Source organism: Oryctolagus cuniculus, chromosome 3 (genome assembly GCF_051225735.1).
Source record: "Oryctolagus cuniculus isolate XC-2025 breed Fujian yellow rabbit chromosome 3, ASM5122573v1, whole genome shotgun sequence".
Lineage (NCBI taxonomy): Eukaryota > Metazoa > Chordata > Mammalia > Lagomorpha > Leporidae > Oryctolagus > Oryctolagus cuniculus.
Window position 1 is genome coordinate 117,092,432 of NC_142869.1, and position 14,863 is coordinate 117,107,294.

Here is a 14,863-nt window from a genome sequence, read left to right on the forward strand (position 1 = left end):
TTGGAATTCTTCAAGTCAGCCCGGGGAGCAAAAGGTGAAGATCTGGAACCAGAGGCAGAGACGTGGGCCGCCAGGTTTGAATTCGCCAGGTTAGCCCGGGGAACTTGGATTGAATGCTAGTGGCGGAAACGTGAGCTGGGGCTGTGTGACTCGCGGAGGCTGCCGCGCGCAGAGAGAGCGTGCGGAGCACAAGTAGATAGGGAACGCTGGGCTAGTGCGAGGCCGTGGTGCGGGCGCAAAGCCGGGAAGCCGCGCAGATGAGAAGCTGGCTGAAGCGGCTCAGAGCCGGGAAGCCGCCGAGAAGCCGCGGAGAAGCAGCCTCGGGGTGGGCGCCGGGAAGCCGCAGGGATAAGAGAAACAGAAGTTTTAGAAGTAAAATGAGAGAAATAGGAATGCTGGTAGATAGAAGTAAAATAGGAGAAATAGGAATGCCCGGAGATAGAGAAATAGAGAAAGGCCTCCCCACAACACAGCAATGAGAGAGCTTGGATTCGGTCTGCCTGATTAGGGCAATAAGCACCAGCAGGCAGCTCGACCAGAGTATGAGCTGCAGGTCACTGAAGACAGGCACGAATCAACACCAATAAGCCTCCCCACAATATGGCAATGAGAAGGCTTGGATTCGGTTTGCCTGATAGGGCTGGTAAGCACCTGCAGGCAGAGCAGAGCATGCGCTGCAGGGCACCGAACACAGGCACGCATCAGCGCCTAAAAACCTCCTCACAACATGGCGAAGAGAGGACCCGGATTCGGTTTGCCTGATTGATAGGACTTGTAAGAACCTGTGGGCAACTCTAGCAAGCAGAGCAGAGTGTGTGCCACGGGGCACCGAAGACAGGCGCGTATCAACGCCAAAAATAAAAAGAAAGGGGGATCTGTGGGGAGCAACTGGGAGCAACTCGGACTAGACTAAGTTACTGGAATTAAGACTTATTCTATGCATCTGCTTTCCCACAATATGGTGCTGAGAAGGGAAACAGCTTCTACACAGCTGCCTCCAGTTCAACCAATAAACTGCAGGACCTGCTCCTGATTGGAGGAGAGCAGTGTACTCGGCGTGTGGGTAGCAGAGTTGGGATTGGTGGAAGAGGACTATAAAGGAGGAGAGAGATGGCATGCACCAGGAACATCTAAGGGGAACACCTGTGCAGCCCCCGAGAGAGCCGGCCGGCGGTGTGCCGCTCCCCCACGGAAGTGGGGAATGTGGCAGGGGGAACCGCCCCTCCACGGAGGTGGAGGGTCGGTAACCAACCCAGGAAGAACCAGCAGCAAACCCGGGGAGGGCCGAGCAGACAGAAGAACAGCGCAGGGTCCTGTGTCGTTCCTCCACGAAGAGGGGGAGCGACATAATGGTGCCGTGACTCGGATATGAAGCCTAGGCAGGGTTCAGTCTCGTTCCTCCATGAAGAGGGGGAGCGACACCCAGGCACACATAATGCACTCTTCTCCCCATCAAAACCCCATTGACATTCTTCACAGAAACAGGAAACAGAATCCCTAAATAGCCAAAGCCTTCTTGAGCAAAAAGAACAAATCTAGAGGCATCATAATAATGCAAAAATACACTACAAAACTACAGAAATCAAAACAGCATGGTATGGGCAAACCAAAACAGACACATAGCCCAATGGAACAATCTGGAAAACCCAGAAATGAAATCACATATGTACAGCCAATGTACCTTCAGTAAAAGTGCCAAGAACACACATCAGGAAAAGGATGATTTCTTTAATAACTAGTGTCAGGGAAAATGGAGATCTACATGAAAAAAAAATGTAAACACAAAACAAAAACCGCTTACAGTGATTCTTTATATATATGTGTGTGTTTGTGTGTATGTATTTGAAAGGCAGAGTTAGAGAGAGGCAGAGGCAGAGAGAGAGAGAGAGAGAAAGAGAGGTCTGCCATCTGTTGGTTCCTCCCCAGATGACCGCAATGCGCAATGGCTGGAGCTACACTGATCCAAAGCCAGGAACCAGGAGCTTCCTCTGGGTCTCCCACGTGGGTACAGGGGCCCAAGGACTTGGGCCATCCTCTGCTGCTTTACCAGGCCAGAGAAGAGAGCTGGGTCAGAAGTGGAGCAGCAGGGACCCGAACCAGAGCCCATATGGGATGCCGGCACTGCAGACCAGGCTTTAACCCACTGCGCCACAGCACCAGCCCTGTGGTGATTCTTAATCAAACAAATTGACATGGGGCCAGAGAGGTAACACCAGGTGAGAGAAGCAGGCCAACCAGAAGGAGCTGTGGGGTCCGAGCGTATGCCCCCCACCAAGAGGGGCTCCAGCACTCAGTTCTGATAGAGCACAGGGCTCTAAGGAATGCCAGCCTGGAATGGGCATACCTAAAGACGGAAATGGAAATGCCAAAAGCAGGGGGGTCTAGGTGAAATTTTCTGATGTGGGCCAAAGGAAACTGCAGAGGCAGGGCTGGCCGGCCAGACACCACCCTGAACCTTAGGCATCCAGGGCTCACACACTTCTCCACTTCCTTCTCATCTCTCACTCACTAAGGAACTAGGGTCAAGGAAGCACTCATCAAACCACAGACAGGAGCATTAATCCACTTACTGCGCTGTCACTTACACCTCCTAGACTAGTACGAGGACATTCCCTCAATAGAGGCGGTGGGGGAGAACAAAGAGATGGGTCCAGAAAGCCATTATCACCCAGAGGTGCTTGCAGTCAAAGAAGTCAAGCCAGTGTTTGGCTCCACCTAGACTGTGGAGACAGAGAGGCAATGCCCTAGAGAGAGCACCTTTCCTCTCCCTCCCTTCAGATCTCAGCCAGGCTGTCCCACTCACCAAGAGGCCTCTGCTGATAAGCCGGCCTAAAAGAGGGGTCTTCTCTGATACAGTTTCCTTCCTAACATTTCTTCCCCATAACTTCAGTTTTTCTGCTTACTTATTTTTGTCTCTTACCCATTAACTCATAAACTTCCTGAGACTAATATACTATGAGCCATCTCCTCAAAACCCAGGACAGGGTCTAGTACATAGCAGGTTAACGAATCCTGGTTCTGTTAGGGCAGGGAACACAGCTCATTTTCTTCAACATGTGGCCAGTGCATAAGATAGTCACCGGTGGGCAGGCCTTGGTAAATACCTTGGACTTCGGGATGGTGCTCTGAAACGCTGAATCAGCTCTTTTAGGAAATGAGGCCCAGCTTCGGACACTTTCACTTCCTGATTGTGTTAAAGATCTTGACTGGATGTCCCATTTTCCTAGCCACACCTCAGAAGCAAAGAAAAATCCATTTTGGAGAAGCCTCAAATTATTTTCACGATTTTTTTAATGTAAAATGCCTAGTATGCAATCAAAAATAGCCAAACATCTGTGATGACGTGACAGTAAAAACTAACAGGCATAAGAGACCATACAAGCAAGTCCACAGAAGATCCAGAAAATGGAGTTGTCAAATCTGGATTAAAAAATAACTTTGCAAAAAATATTTAAGGGGAAGAAAAATGTCAAGACTGATAATTTTGGCAGAGAACTCGAAACTAAGGACTGAATGACAATTATAAAACTAAAAAAAAAAAAAAAAGAGAGTCACTGGCCAATAGCATGCACTTAAAAAGATTCACGAATGAATGAATGAATGGAGCTGAAGCTCTTCCACAGCAGTGGAGAACAGTGAGGAACATAACTGGTCTGTCCACTGCAGGTGTCCAGAGCTGGAACTGGAATCCAACCCTCCTGACAGCTACTCTTCTGCACTGAGAAGGCTGGGAACCAAGCCAGTTATCTTCTGCAGGTGCAGACACAGACAGAGGAGTCATTAAACATATTACAGTGTGGTAAGAGCTCTAGCAGAAATACACACCAAAATGCCTGATGCAGCTCTCTGCTAAGGGTCTGGGTGAGGTTGTCCAGAGGGGCTGAGGGCCTGTGGGCCCCTCAGATGTAGGTAGAATGTCCTTCATAAGCAGGCTGCAGGCTGCCAGCTGTGGCTGGAAAGCCTGTCTCCAGACTGACTGGCATCTCCCCCCCTCATAGCTTCTTGTGCTGCAGGTGTGACCTTGCGACTTTAAATCACACCTTCAGGGTGGGGGCAGTCTCACTCAGAGCTGGCAGGGAAGCGACTGAGCCCCTGGGGAAGGCAGACTGGTTCCAGGAGATCCAGGCTATCTTGTGTGACCTTATGGCTTTAAATCACACATCCAGGGTTGTTGCAATCTTTCACCCAGAGATAGCAGAGGAGGGAGCTGAGTCCCTAAGGAGATGGACTGTCTCCAGGAGACCCAAGTCAATCAGCAAACGTATGCAAAATCCCCTGTCCAATGGGCACCCCCAATAGGATATCCCAACAAACAGATAGCAATGCCTTAAAAACTCGGGACGCTTCCTCAAAGCCAGTGTCCCGCTCGGCACTCCTGGGTTCCTCTCAGTATTTGAGGGCAAGCTCTGCCTCGCTGTCCCCTTCCTCCTTCCCGGCTCCCCACGTGGTCATGCCTCCACGCCTCCGCACCTGCCACGTGCAGCCCCTGTCCCCCTTGAGATGCTGGACTGTGGGGCTGCCGGATCCTGTGAGTTGAAAGGAAGCTTTTCTTCCCCAGTGAAGCTTCTCGAATATTTTAGTTAAAATAATGAAAAATAGACTAATCCATTTGTACAAATATGTTCTATTACTAAATAAAGACTTTTTTAAAAAATTTATTCTAGAAAAAAGTTTATGCAAAATGCACAGAATTTGGAAAAAAAAAAAAAAAAGGTACCAGTGCTGTGACATTGCAGCCATTTGGGAAATGAACCAGCAGATGGAAGACCTCTCTCTATCTATATCTGCCTCTCTGTAACTGCCTTTCAAATACAAAAGCAAATCTTAAAAAAAAGAGAGACCAGAAGCCATACTTATCACTAAAAAAAGAAAAAACTAGGCATAGATTTTAAAATTTTTGCAACAAAAAAACCTACATTTTAGTTCAGGTTTCCATGAACTTTTTGAAGTCCACTTGTATATTTTTTTCTTTTTATTTTTTTAAAGATTTTATTATTTACTTGAGAGGCAGAGTTGCAGAGAGAGAGGGAGAGACAAAGAGAAAGGTCTTCCGCCTGCTGGTTCACTCCCCAGATGGTCTCAACGGCTGCAGCTGAGCCAATCAGAAGCCAGGAGTCAGCAGCTTCCTCTGGGTCTCCCATGCAGGTGCAAGGGCCCAAGCATTTGAGCCATCTTCAAATGCTTTCCCAGGCCACAGCACAGCTAGATGGGAAGAGGAGCAGCCAAGACTTGAACCTGTGCCCATATGGGATGCCAGCGCAGGTGAAGGTTTAGCCCTCTACACCACAGTGCCGCCCCCACTTGTATATCTTTACAAATATTTTTCTCAAGTCTGTGTTTTGTATTTTCATGTTCTTCTTTTTCTTTTTTTTTTTTTAAGATTTATTATTTATTTGAAACTCGGAGTGACACAGAGAGAGAAGGAGAGGGAAGGAGAAAGAGAGAGATGTCTTCCATCCGCTGGTACACTCCCCAGATGGCCGGAACGGCCGGAGCTACACAGACCTGAAGCCAGGAGCCAGGAGCCCCTTCCTGGTCTCCTACGCGGGTGCAGGGGCCCAAGGACTTGGGCCATCCTCCACTGCCACCTCAGGCCACACCAGAGAGCCAGATCAGAAATGGGGCAGCCAGGACTTGAACCAGCGCAAATATGGGATACTTGCACTGCAGGCAGCAGCCTCACCCGCCACGCCACAGCGCCAGCCCCAATGTCCTTCTCTTTTTCTTAAGATTTATTTTTATTTATTTGAAAGGCAGAGTTACAGAGAGAGAGAGAGAGAGAGAGAGAGGTCTTCCATCTGCTGGCATGCCCCAAATGGCTGCAACAGTTGAAGTGGGGGCAGGCTGAATTGAGGAACCTAGAACTCCATCCGGATCTCCCATGTGGGTGGTGGAGGCTCAAGCACTTGGGCCATCTGCTGCTGCTTTCCCAGGCACATTAGCAGGGAGCTGGATAAGAAGTGGAGCACCTGGGACTTGAGTGCAGGTGGCAGCTTAACCTATTGCACCTGCCCCCTTTTCATTTTCTTTACTATGTGTTTTGAAAGCACTTAGTTTCTTCATTTTTAATTCTTAATTTTTTTATATTTATTTTATTTTACTTTTTTTTTTTTTTTGACAGGCAGAGTGGACAGTGAGAGAGAGACAGAGAGAAAGGTCTTCCTTTGCTGTTGGTTCACCCTCCAATGGCCGCCGCGCTGATCCGAAGCCAGGAGCCAGGTGCTTCTCCTGGTCTCCCATGCGAGTGCGGGGCCCAAGCACTTGGACCATCCTCCACTGCACTCCCGGGGCACAGCAGAGAGCTGGCCTGGAAGAGGGGCAACCGGGACAGAATCCGGCACCCCGACTGGGGCTAGAACCCGGTGTGCCGGCACTGCAAGGCAGAGGATTAGCCTAGTGAGCCGGGGTGCCGGCCTTATTCTTAATTTCTTAATTTGCTGAATTCAGATCTATTTTTTCTTTTATAGTTTGAGCTTACTATACTATATTTAAGAAATTTTTACTAAAATCAAAGTCTAAAATTTTTTTCTTACATTTTCTTTGAGATGTTTTATAGCTTCAGCTTTCATTTACACCTTAGCCAATTTTGAGTTATTTCTGTATATAGCAGGAGGTAAGAGTTGGGCTCCATTTACTTGCATATGCCTATCCAATTGTCCCAGTACCTTTTTGGAAAGATAACCCCTTTCCCTAAATGCCTTGGGCAAAAATCAATTGAACACATGTGTGTCTATTTCTGGACTTTGTTTTCCAATGATAAATACACCCACCTTGACTCTCCTGGTTTTACAATGTGGCCATGAAATCAAGTAGTGCCATTGCTTCAACTATTTTCTTTCTTTCTGCAAGTCATTTTGACCATTCTAAATCTTTTATCTTCACTTATAAATTTTAGAATAAAAATTACCACATTATCTGAAAAAGGAAAAAAGCCTGCTGAGCTGTTGATTAGGATTGGAACGTATATCATTTTGAGGAGACACAGCATCTCAACAGTATTTTGTTTTCTGGCCCATGAACAAAACAACAGTATGTCTCCTCCACTTATTTAGGTGCTGTAAAATCTCTCTCAATGCTGTCCAGGGTTTTCATTGTAAATGTCTCACATCTCTCTCAAATAGATCCTGAAGTATCCCGTGGGTTTTGATAGTTGGAAATTTTGTTTTCAGTTTCTGACCATACAAGTATATTGCCAGTAATCAGAAATGCAATTGATTTTTGTAAATTCTGTAAGACACCAGCTTAGATTTTTTCCTTTAAAATAGCAATACAGCATGAGACTAAAGAAGGGGGAGACTGTGCACACCAAAGGAGATCAGAGGTCTCGGGGAAAGACACAGAGGACCGTGCACGTGTGTTTCGTAAGTGCGTAGTTCTATGCAAAAGAAGCCAGTCGGAAAAGACCATGTGCTCTACGTTTCCACTTATGCAGCGTGCTGGAAAAGGTAAAACTACAGAGATAGGGGAAAAACATCAGTGGCTGTCAAGGGTGCAGGGAAGGGAGGGAGAGGATAAAGAGGTGCAGCCCAGATATCCTGGGTGACACCACCATGGAGCACGGTACAGTTGTCCAAAACCCAGAGAGCTTTACAGCACAAAGAACAAACGCCAATGTGTGCAAAGTAAAAACCAAAAAAAGGAAGCCGGGGGTCTCAGATAAGAGTGCAGGTATGACAAGAGAATCCAGCTGAGACACAGACACATGAAATGACCCACTCCAAGAGGGTGGAAGGTGCTGATCTAAAAACACTGGGGATGCACAGGTTCTGTAAGACCAAGGAGCAAACAACTGCACACAGGCACTGTAGTCTAGTCAACACCAAGTTGCATCCCAAAGGGATACATTCCTCTAGGCACATGCCGGAATTAAACAAGTAAAGAGACGGCAGGTAGAGAGTCATGTGTCTCCCTGTTGGTGTGGGAACTGACGATGAACAAGAAAATCTTGGGGCAGACTGACGGCCTGCCGGTTAATGGTTGCAATATCCATGTCTAGTAGTGTAGTACCAGGGTTTGAGTCTCCTCTCTTTTCCTGATTTCACTTTGTAATACATACCCTCAGAGGCAGCAGGTGATGGCTCAAGGAGTTGGGTCCCTGCCACCCACCAGGGAGGTCTGGATTGGGCTCCTTACGCCCAGCTTCAGCCTGGCCCAGAGACATTTGGGAGTGAACCAGCAGAGGGGATCTCTCTCTTATCTCTCAAACAAATAGACACAAATTTCATTTAATAAAACAGAAAAAAGAAAATCCTTCTAACCATACAGCATTCCCCAGTAGAAAAGACTGCTTTACAAAGTAACACGTCACCAGGAGCAGCAGGTTCTGAAGAAGGAACTCTGACCTGGGAGGCTGGGCAAAGATCTCCTCAGAGATTTCCCTCTCGAGGACGGGATAATTTTCCATCCAGGAGTCTTACCAAGTACTGAAATGCTCCCAAATCAGTGAGTCAGCAAAACATATAGAAGACTGATTTGTGGATTATTCTGGATCTACAAAATCAGTTGTCTATAGAAGGTAATTTATTATGGGACCTCTGTGATCACAGTATCTGGTTACCATCAACTGCCCAGATGTTAACAACTGTCTTGTTATATTATGAGTATTTGTTATACTTATATATAAATACATCCTATATAGTTAAATTTTTTAAATGTACACATTTGGACACATTACATTTATGACTTCATGTTTTAATGGCTGAATGCCCTCCTACAATGATTCTCAGTGAAGAGTGAATCAAATTGCACCAAAGTTTCTTGGCAGAGGGAAAAGCCAGACAACTGTGGCAGGGGACAATGGATGGCAAGAAAGTGATGACGATAAGAACAGTTCGAAAGGGAATAAGGCCTCTAAAATAACCCCAAGAGATCTTTCGTCACAATGACCATTCCTGTCTGGACAAAACACACTCTGCCACAATGTCATGCCAACCTTTCAGCTCTCAATGTTCGAAACACTGGAGCAGAATGAACCCAAAGGCTCTTTTGATGCGGAGTGAATCTGCTCATTTCAGAGATCCTACGTAAGCAAGCCAGACAGCAGAAGAGAATAAACAGGCAATTTAGTGCAGCATATGTTTTACAGTCAGACTGCCTGGCTTGATTTGCAGTCTTGCCTTTTATTAGCCACGGGACAGTGTCTTCCATCTCTCTGTCCCTTCGTTTCTTCCCCTGCAAAATGGGGACAGGAACAGTTGCTAATTTGGAAGGGTGCTGTGAGGATGAAATGAGATCAACTGGACATCTAAACACAGAGCAACGCTACCTCTAGCATTGTTATTACTCTCTCAGAAACCCCTCACTACCAAACGAGCCTGTCCCTGCTATGGACACGGGTCCTAAAAGGCAAGTATGCAGCCCACTGATCTTTCTGAGTGCCCATAGGACCACAAATCAGAAGACAAAGAAAGGTTTGGACACACAGCCCACAACTCAAAAGAAATCTGTTCCCCAAAAGTTACCCTTTGAGTGGGTGGAATACATAGCCCCACAGGCACAAATGGAACAAGCCCGGTGATGCCATTACTAACGTGGGCGAGGGATGTGTTCAGGCCTGAGGCCAGAGCCACTGCTGTGCTGCGGCAGGCAGCCTGTGGAACCTGGCAAGAGAAGAACACAGTGACCCTGGAAAGACCTCGCCCGCCGGCCTGCAGCAGCTGAAGGTTACATGCTACTCTCAAGGCTTCCAGAAGACGGTCAGAGCCCTGGCTGGCTGGACACAGAGAAGTGCTGTAACCCATCACACACAGAAAGAAAGATAAAAACATGTGGGCACTGCTTTCTATTTTGCAGCCTGAATATGCTTCAAGTAAGCAGAACATTCTCTGATATTGTGGGGACCAGAAAATGTCACCCTAAAATATGCCTCTTTGGCATAAGGACTGTTTTGGGGCGGAATGGAATTAAGACACACATGCAGGGGAATTCTCTGCCCTCCTCCCTCTATTTGCTGACAAGTAGGCTGCAGGTTCCACAGACAAAAGCTCTCCCACCTCCCTTCTCTTCCAGGGAGAACAGAGAGCAACTGCTGAAGAAAATTGCAGACCCCTGGGCCCAAAATTCGCTTTACTCATGAGCACTTATCAGTCCTCTGCTTTCTCTCAGGTTGTTGCCACAAGACACTCAAAGTCCTTTTTCTTTATCTTTTTCTCTGAAAATTCAGCATTGTTTGTTGGAGATGCTTTATGAGCAGGAATTCAAAGCCACCTCTCAGAGAGCTACTCATTCTCTGGGTGTCTCCCTTGTATATATGAAATACGCATGCTAATGGACCTGTTTATTTTTCTCTTGATATGTATTAAATATGCATGTTGACAAGCTTGTTCATTTCTCCTGCTAAATCTTTTGGTATAGGATCCTTTCCAGATAAGATTTTATAAAGGTTGAGGAAAAATAATTTTTCTTCTCCAACAAGATTATCTCAGTACTTTGAATTTCCCCCCAGTAATGAAGAACAGAGCCATAAAACTTTACACTCAGGACTAGCATTGTGGTGCACTGGGATAGGCTGCTGCCAGCAAAGCCAGTACGCCATATTGGAGCGCTGGTTTGAGTCCTGGCTGCTCCACTTCCAACCCAACTCCCTGCTAATGGGCCTGGTAAGGCAGCAGAAGATGGTCCAAGCATGTAGAGTCCCTGTCACCCATGTGGGAGACCTGGATCAAGTTCCTGGCTCCTGGCTTCAGCCTGACCCAGCTTTGGCTGTTGTGGCCATTTGAGGAGTGAACGAAAAGATGGAAGATCTTTCTCTCTCTCTCTCCCCATCTCTGTCACTCCACAGAGTTTGAAACAGAGGAAGGGCCCTCTCACTCCACCTTTCCTACATCCTGGACACCCCCCGTCCTTGCTGTAAAAGCCCTGTGGCTTAGCGGGTGAAGCTGCTGCCTGCAGTGCCAGCATCCCATATGGACACCGGTTCAAGACCCAGCTGCTCCACTTCTAATCCAGCTCTCTGCTATGGCCTGGGAAAGCAGTAGAAGATGGCCCAAGTCCTTGGGCCCCTCACCCATGTGGGAGACCTGGAAGAAGTTCCTGGCTCCTGGCTTCCGATCACCTCAGCTCTGGCCATTGTGGCCAATTGGAGAGTGGACCAATGGATGGAAGACCTCTCTCTCTCTCTCTCTCTCTCTCTCTATTTCTCTCTCTCTCTCTCTCTGCCTCTCCTTCTCTCTGTGTAACTCTGACTTTCAAATAAATAAATAAATAAATCTTTAAAAAAAGAAATCCCTGGAAAGCGCTTCTCTGGGGTGCTCTGCTTCCCAGTGTCTCCTTTACTTGTCACACACACAAAGCCTTCCTCTGCGCAGCTCCACTTGACACTGATTATTAAGCAACACCCCCAAAGGACGGAGCCCTCACATCTGCTGACGCTACTTCCTCCCAATGAAACCCTGTGAACAGTCACCACCAGGTACAGTGACTGGCCCCGGTCTTCTCCACGGCTCTGTGTGTACTGTATACATGGCTCTGTATGCACTGTGTACTACTCAAACAAGGCAGGAGGGCAAAACCACCCAAGACTACAAAGGAGAAATACACACAAGGGAGACGAGTTGAGAAAATTGACCATGTCCATCAGGAAGTCACATGCTGAGGATTCACTATGTTTTACAAAGTTAGCTATCCACACCTGCATTGCACACACAAGCAAACTGACTCCTGGTTTCCAAACACCGTTCTCTAGTCACGTATCAGGAGCGCCCCAGAGAGCTGGCTGGTCCAAGGCTGGGCCAAGTGAAGACCAGAAGTCTAGAACATCTTCTGCCAAAGAGTAAGGAGGCACTCAAAGATGGATGTGGACATGTTGAAAGGACACAGGAGTTAGGCTGAAGGGGATCCCAAGATGGGGATATTGGGGCACCAAAATAAATAAAGTAATAAAGAATGATAAAGTGGGAATTCAGGAGACCACAGAGATACAAACAAGGAATCACATTAATGGGAAGGGGCTGGGAGAAAGCTCTTCCTTACTATGGAAAGGCAACTAAAATATGTGGAAGGAGTGGCAGAAATAGAAAAACCATGTGCCAATCTGCATAATAACTGATTCAGGCATAAATTATCAAAGAAAGCTGTGATAGTAGATGAAAATTTGAGAATGGGATACTCACACAGTCTCAGACAATACCCCTAACAGGTACTTTTGAATTATAATGAAGTTTATGGTGAGGAAAGCTGGCAGACACCTTAATCAATGGGACTCGTCCTGCTGGGAGGCACTGAGTTGACGCCAGCACCCCTTCTACAAGTTTCCCGCCAAAGGCACAGCTGAAATCTAACCCAAGAGAAAACATGAGACCAGACCAGCTGAGGAGGATTCTGAAAACATAACTATCTGTTCTATGCAAAATTATCAATATGGGGCCAGCACTGTACATGGTGGGTTAAACCACTGCTTGTGACGCCAGCATTCCCTATCAGAGTGTCACCTGCAGTCTCACGACCCTGCTTCCGATCCAGCTACCTCCTAATGCGCCTGGGAAGGCAGCAGAGAATGGCTCAAGTACTTGGGTCCCTGCCACCCATGTGTAAGACCCAGATAGAGTCCCAGGCTCCTGGCTTTGGCCTGGTCCAGACCTGGCTGTTGGTGACATTTTGGAAGGGAACAGTGGATGGAAGGTTCTCATAGTGTCTCTCTCTCTCTTGCTCTCTCTCTTTCAAATAAATATATATTTTAGAAGTCATCAACGTGATGAAATAAACAGAAGACTCCAAAATGTTTCAGATTAAAGGAACTGAACACAACATATGACGTACTTTTCTTTTGTTATGAAAGACCTTATTGGGACAATTGGGTCTCTAAATCAAACAACAGCATTGTTTCAATGCCAAGTTTTTGATTTTGATCTTTGTACAGTGGTTACAAAAGAGAATGAGAATTCCAAGTGTTTAGGAAATACACACTGAAATGTGCGGATTCAGTCACATATTTCTAAATGGTTCAGAAAGAAAAAACTAAGGGACTAAGGTGGGTAAGGAGAGAAAGAGGAGCAGGAAAGAGAAGGGGAGAGAGACAGAGGGGGAGAGAAACTTCAGATTGTGTTAGCATTTGAGGAACTGTGTGAAGAGCATCAGGGACACCGTCCTGTCCTTGCAACTGCCTGTCGTCAGTCTGAAATTATGTCCAAGCCAAGCCAAAAAATATATAGATATACAAACAAAATTGTCAGATATGAAGGATATATTTGCCCAAATCCCTGAAAGAGTACATGGTGATCTGTGCATTGCACCCCACATAAATGACACTCCAATTAAAATAATAAAAGCTTACCCTAGATGTTTTATCAAATGTGAATGAGCAAAACACTTCAGTAATTAAAATCAGAGGTGGGAATAGGCACTTGACATAGCGTTTAAGACTCACATTGGGATGCCCACTTCCCATATTGGAGTGCCTGGGTTCAAGTCCCAGCTCTGCTCTCAATTCCAGCTTACTGACAATGCAGACCCTGAGAGGAAGCTCACATAATTGGGTCCCCACCATGCATTGGGAGGAGTTTGACTGAGTTCCCAGCTCCTGGTTTTGGTGTGCAGGCATTTAAGGAGTGAAACATCACACAGGAGTACTCAACCTCTCTTGCTCAGTCTCTCAAATAAATATTTTTAAAATTGGTCATGATTAGTGTCACAGTCAACTATTTTTAATACTAATAAACCCAAATGTAATATTGCCTACCTTGCTTTAGGAATACTATAAATTCCTTTACGGTTTGGTCCAAGTTAATCCCATGATACACTATGGGTTTGAAGTTGCGGTGTTCAAATGAACGAATGAGGCGAACTGTGATGGTCACTTCTTCAGGAGCCATGTGAAGAAATTCCTGTGGCTGGAGACACAAGAATGGTCTAAACAAGATCAACTCACAATTATCTACAGGGTCCCAGCCCACATTCCACCCCAGCTCTCTGCACCCAGCCCATCCCTCCATGCTGTGTGGTCACTGACAGAGTTCCCCAATGGAAGCTGGAGTCCAGAACACCCAAAAGAGGCCCAAGATTATGTCCACCTATGCAGAGATCCTGGACAGCTCTGTCAGTAGCAGAGGTCTGAAGGGTAGGAGATTGACAGAGCACAGAAGATAAACAGCAATGCCATGAGGGCACGTGTGTGTGTGTGTGTGTGGCCAAATGCAAGTTACGTGGCAGACACATGACACCTTTGGATTTTCTGTGCCAGTGGATCCTGAGACAGAAATACATTAATATTAGAGTCAACAGTCCATGGAGGGCATTTCAATCTCAGAAATACTGTTGGCTTTCAGGACTGATTATTTAACTATATGCCATGTTCCTACTCCTTTTTCACAACCTTGAAGTTGGATATGCACAGCCCATCCTCAAAGCTATGTACTAGGCCTAGGTGCCAGGTGTTATCTCATTTAATTCTCTCACCAAAGCATTGTTTTAAAAGATTTATTTATTTATTTTAGTTGAAAGAGTTACACAGAGAGAGGAGAAGCAGAGAGAGAGAGAGGTCCTTCTTCCGATGGTTCACTCCCCAACTGGCTGCAACAGCTGGAGCTGTGCTGATCCAAAGCCAGGAGTCAGGAGCTTCTTCCAGGTCTCCCATGTGGGTGCAGGGGCCCAAGGACTTGGGCCATCTTCTACTGTTTTTCCAGGCCATAGCAGAGAGCTGGATGGGAAGTGGAGCAGCCGGGTCTCAAACCAGTGCCCATAAGGGATGCTGGCTCTGCAGGCCAGGGCATTAAACCTGCTGCACCACAGTACTGGCCCCACCAAAGCATTTATTTTTAATGAGGAGACAGATTCAATAAGACTGCATAAATGACCCAAGGTCATACAGTTGGTAAGTAATGGAGCCAGGAATCAAGCATAAACTTAATTCAACATCCACACTTTCTAC

General features: G+C 46.6%; 1 protein-coding gene across 7 annotated transcripts in view; it reads right to left on the reverse strand.

Moving 5' to 3' along the window:
* The window catches only part of C3H2orf76 (chromosome 3 C2orf76 homolog), a 93,047-nt gene that overhangs the window by 45,672 nt on the left and 32,512 nt on the right, over positions 1–14,863 (reverse strand). For 4 of the 7 annotated variants that reach the window (XM_070071021.2, XM_070071020.2, XM_002712379.6 and 1 more), the window contains exon 3: positions 13,676–13,826. The exons of the other annotated variants lie outside the window; for them this stretch is intronic. In XM_070071021.2, coding sequence (XP_069927122.2) covers positions 13,676–13,808 — 133 coding nt within the window. In that variant the 5' untranslated portion in view covers positions 13,809–13,826. The remainder of the gene's footprint in view (positions 1–13,675; positions 13,827–14,863) is intronic. 7 annotated transcript variants of the gene reach the window in all.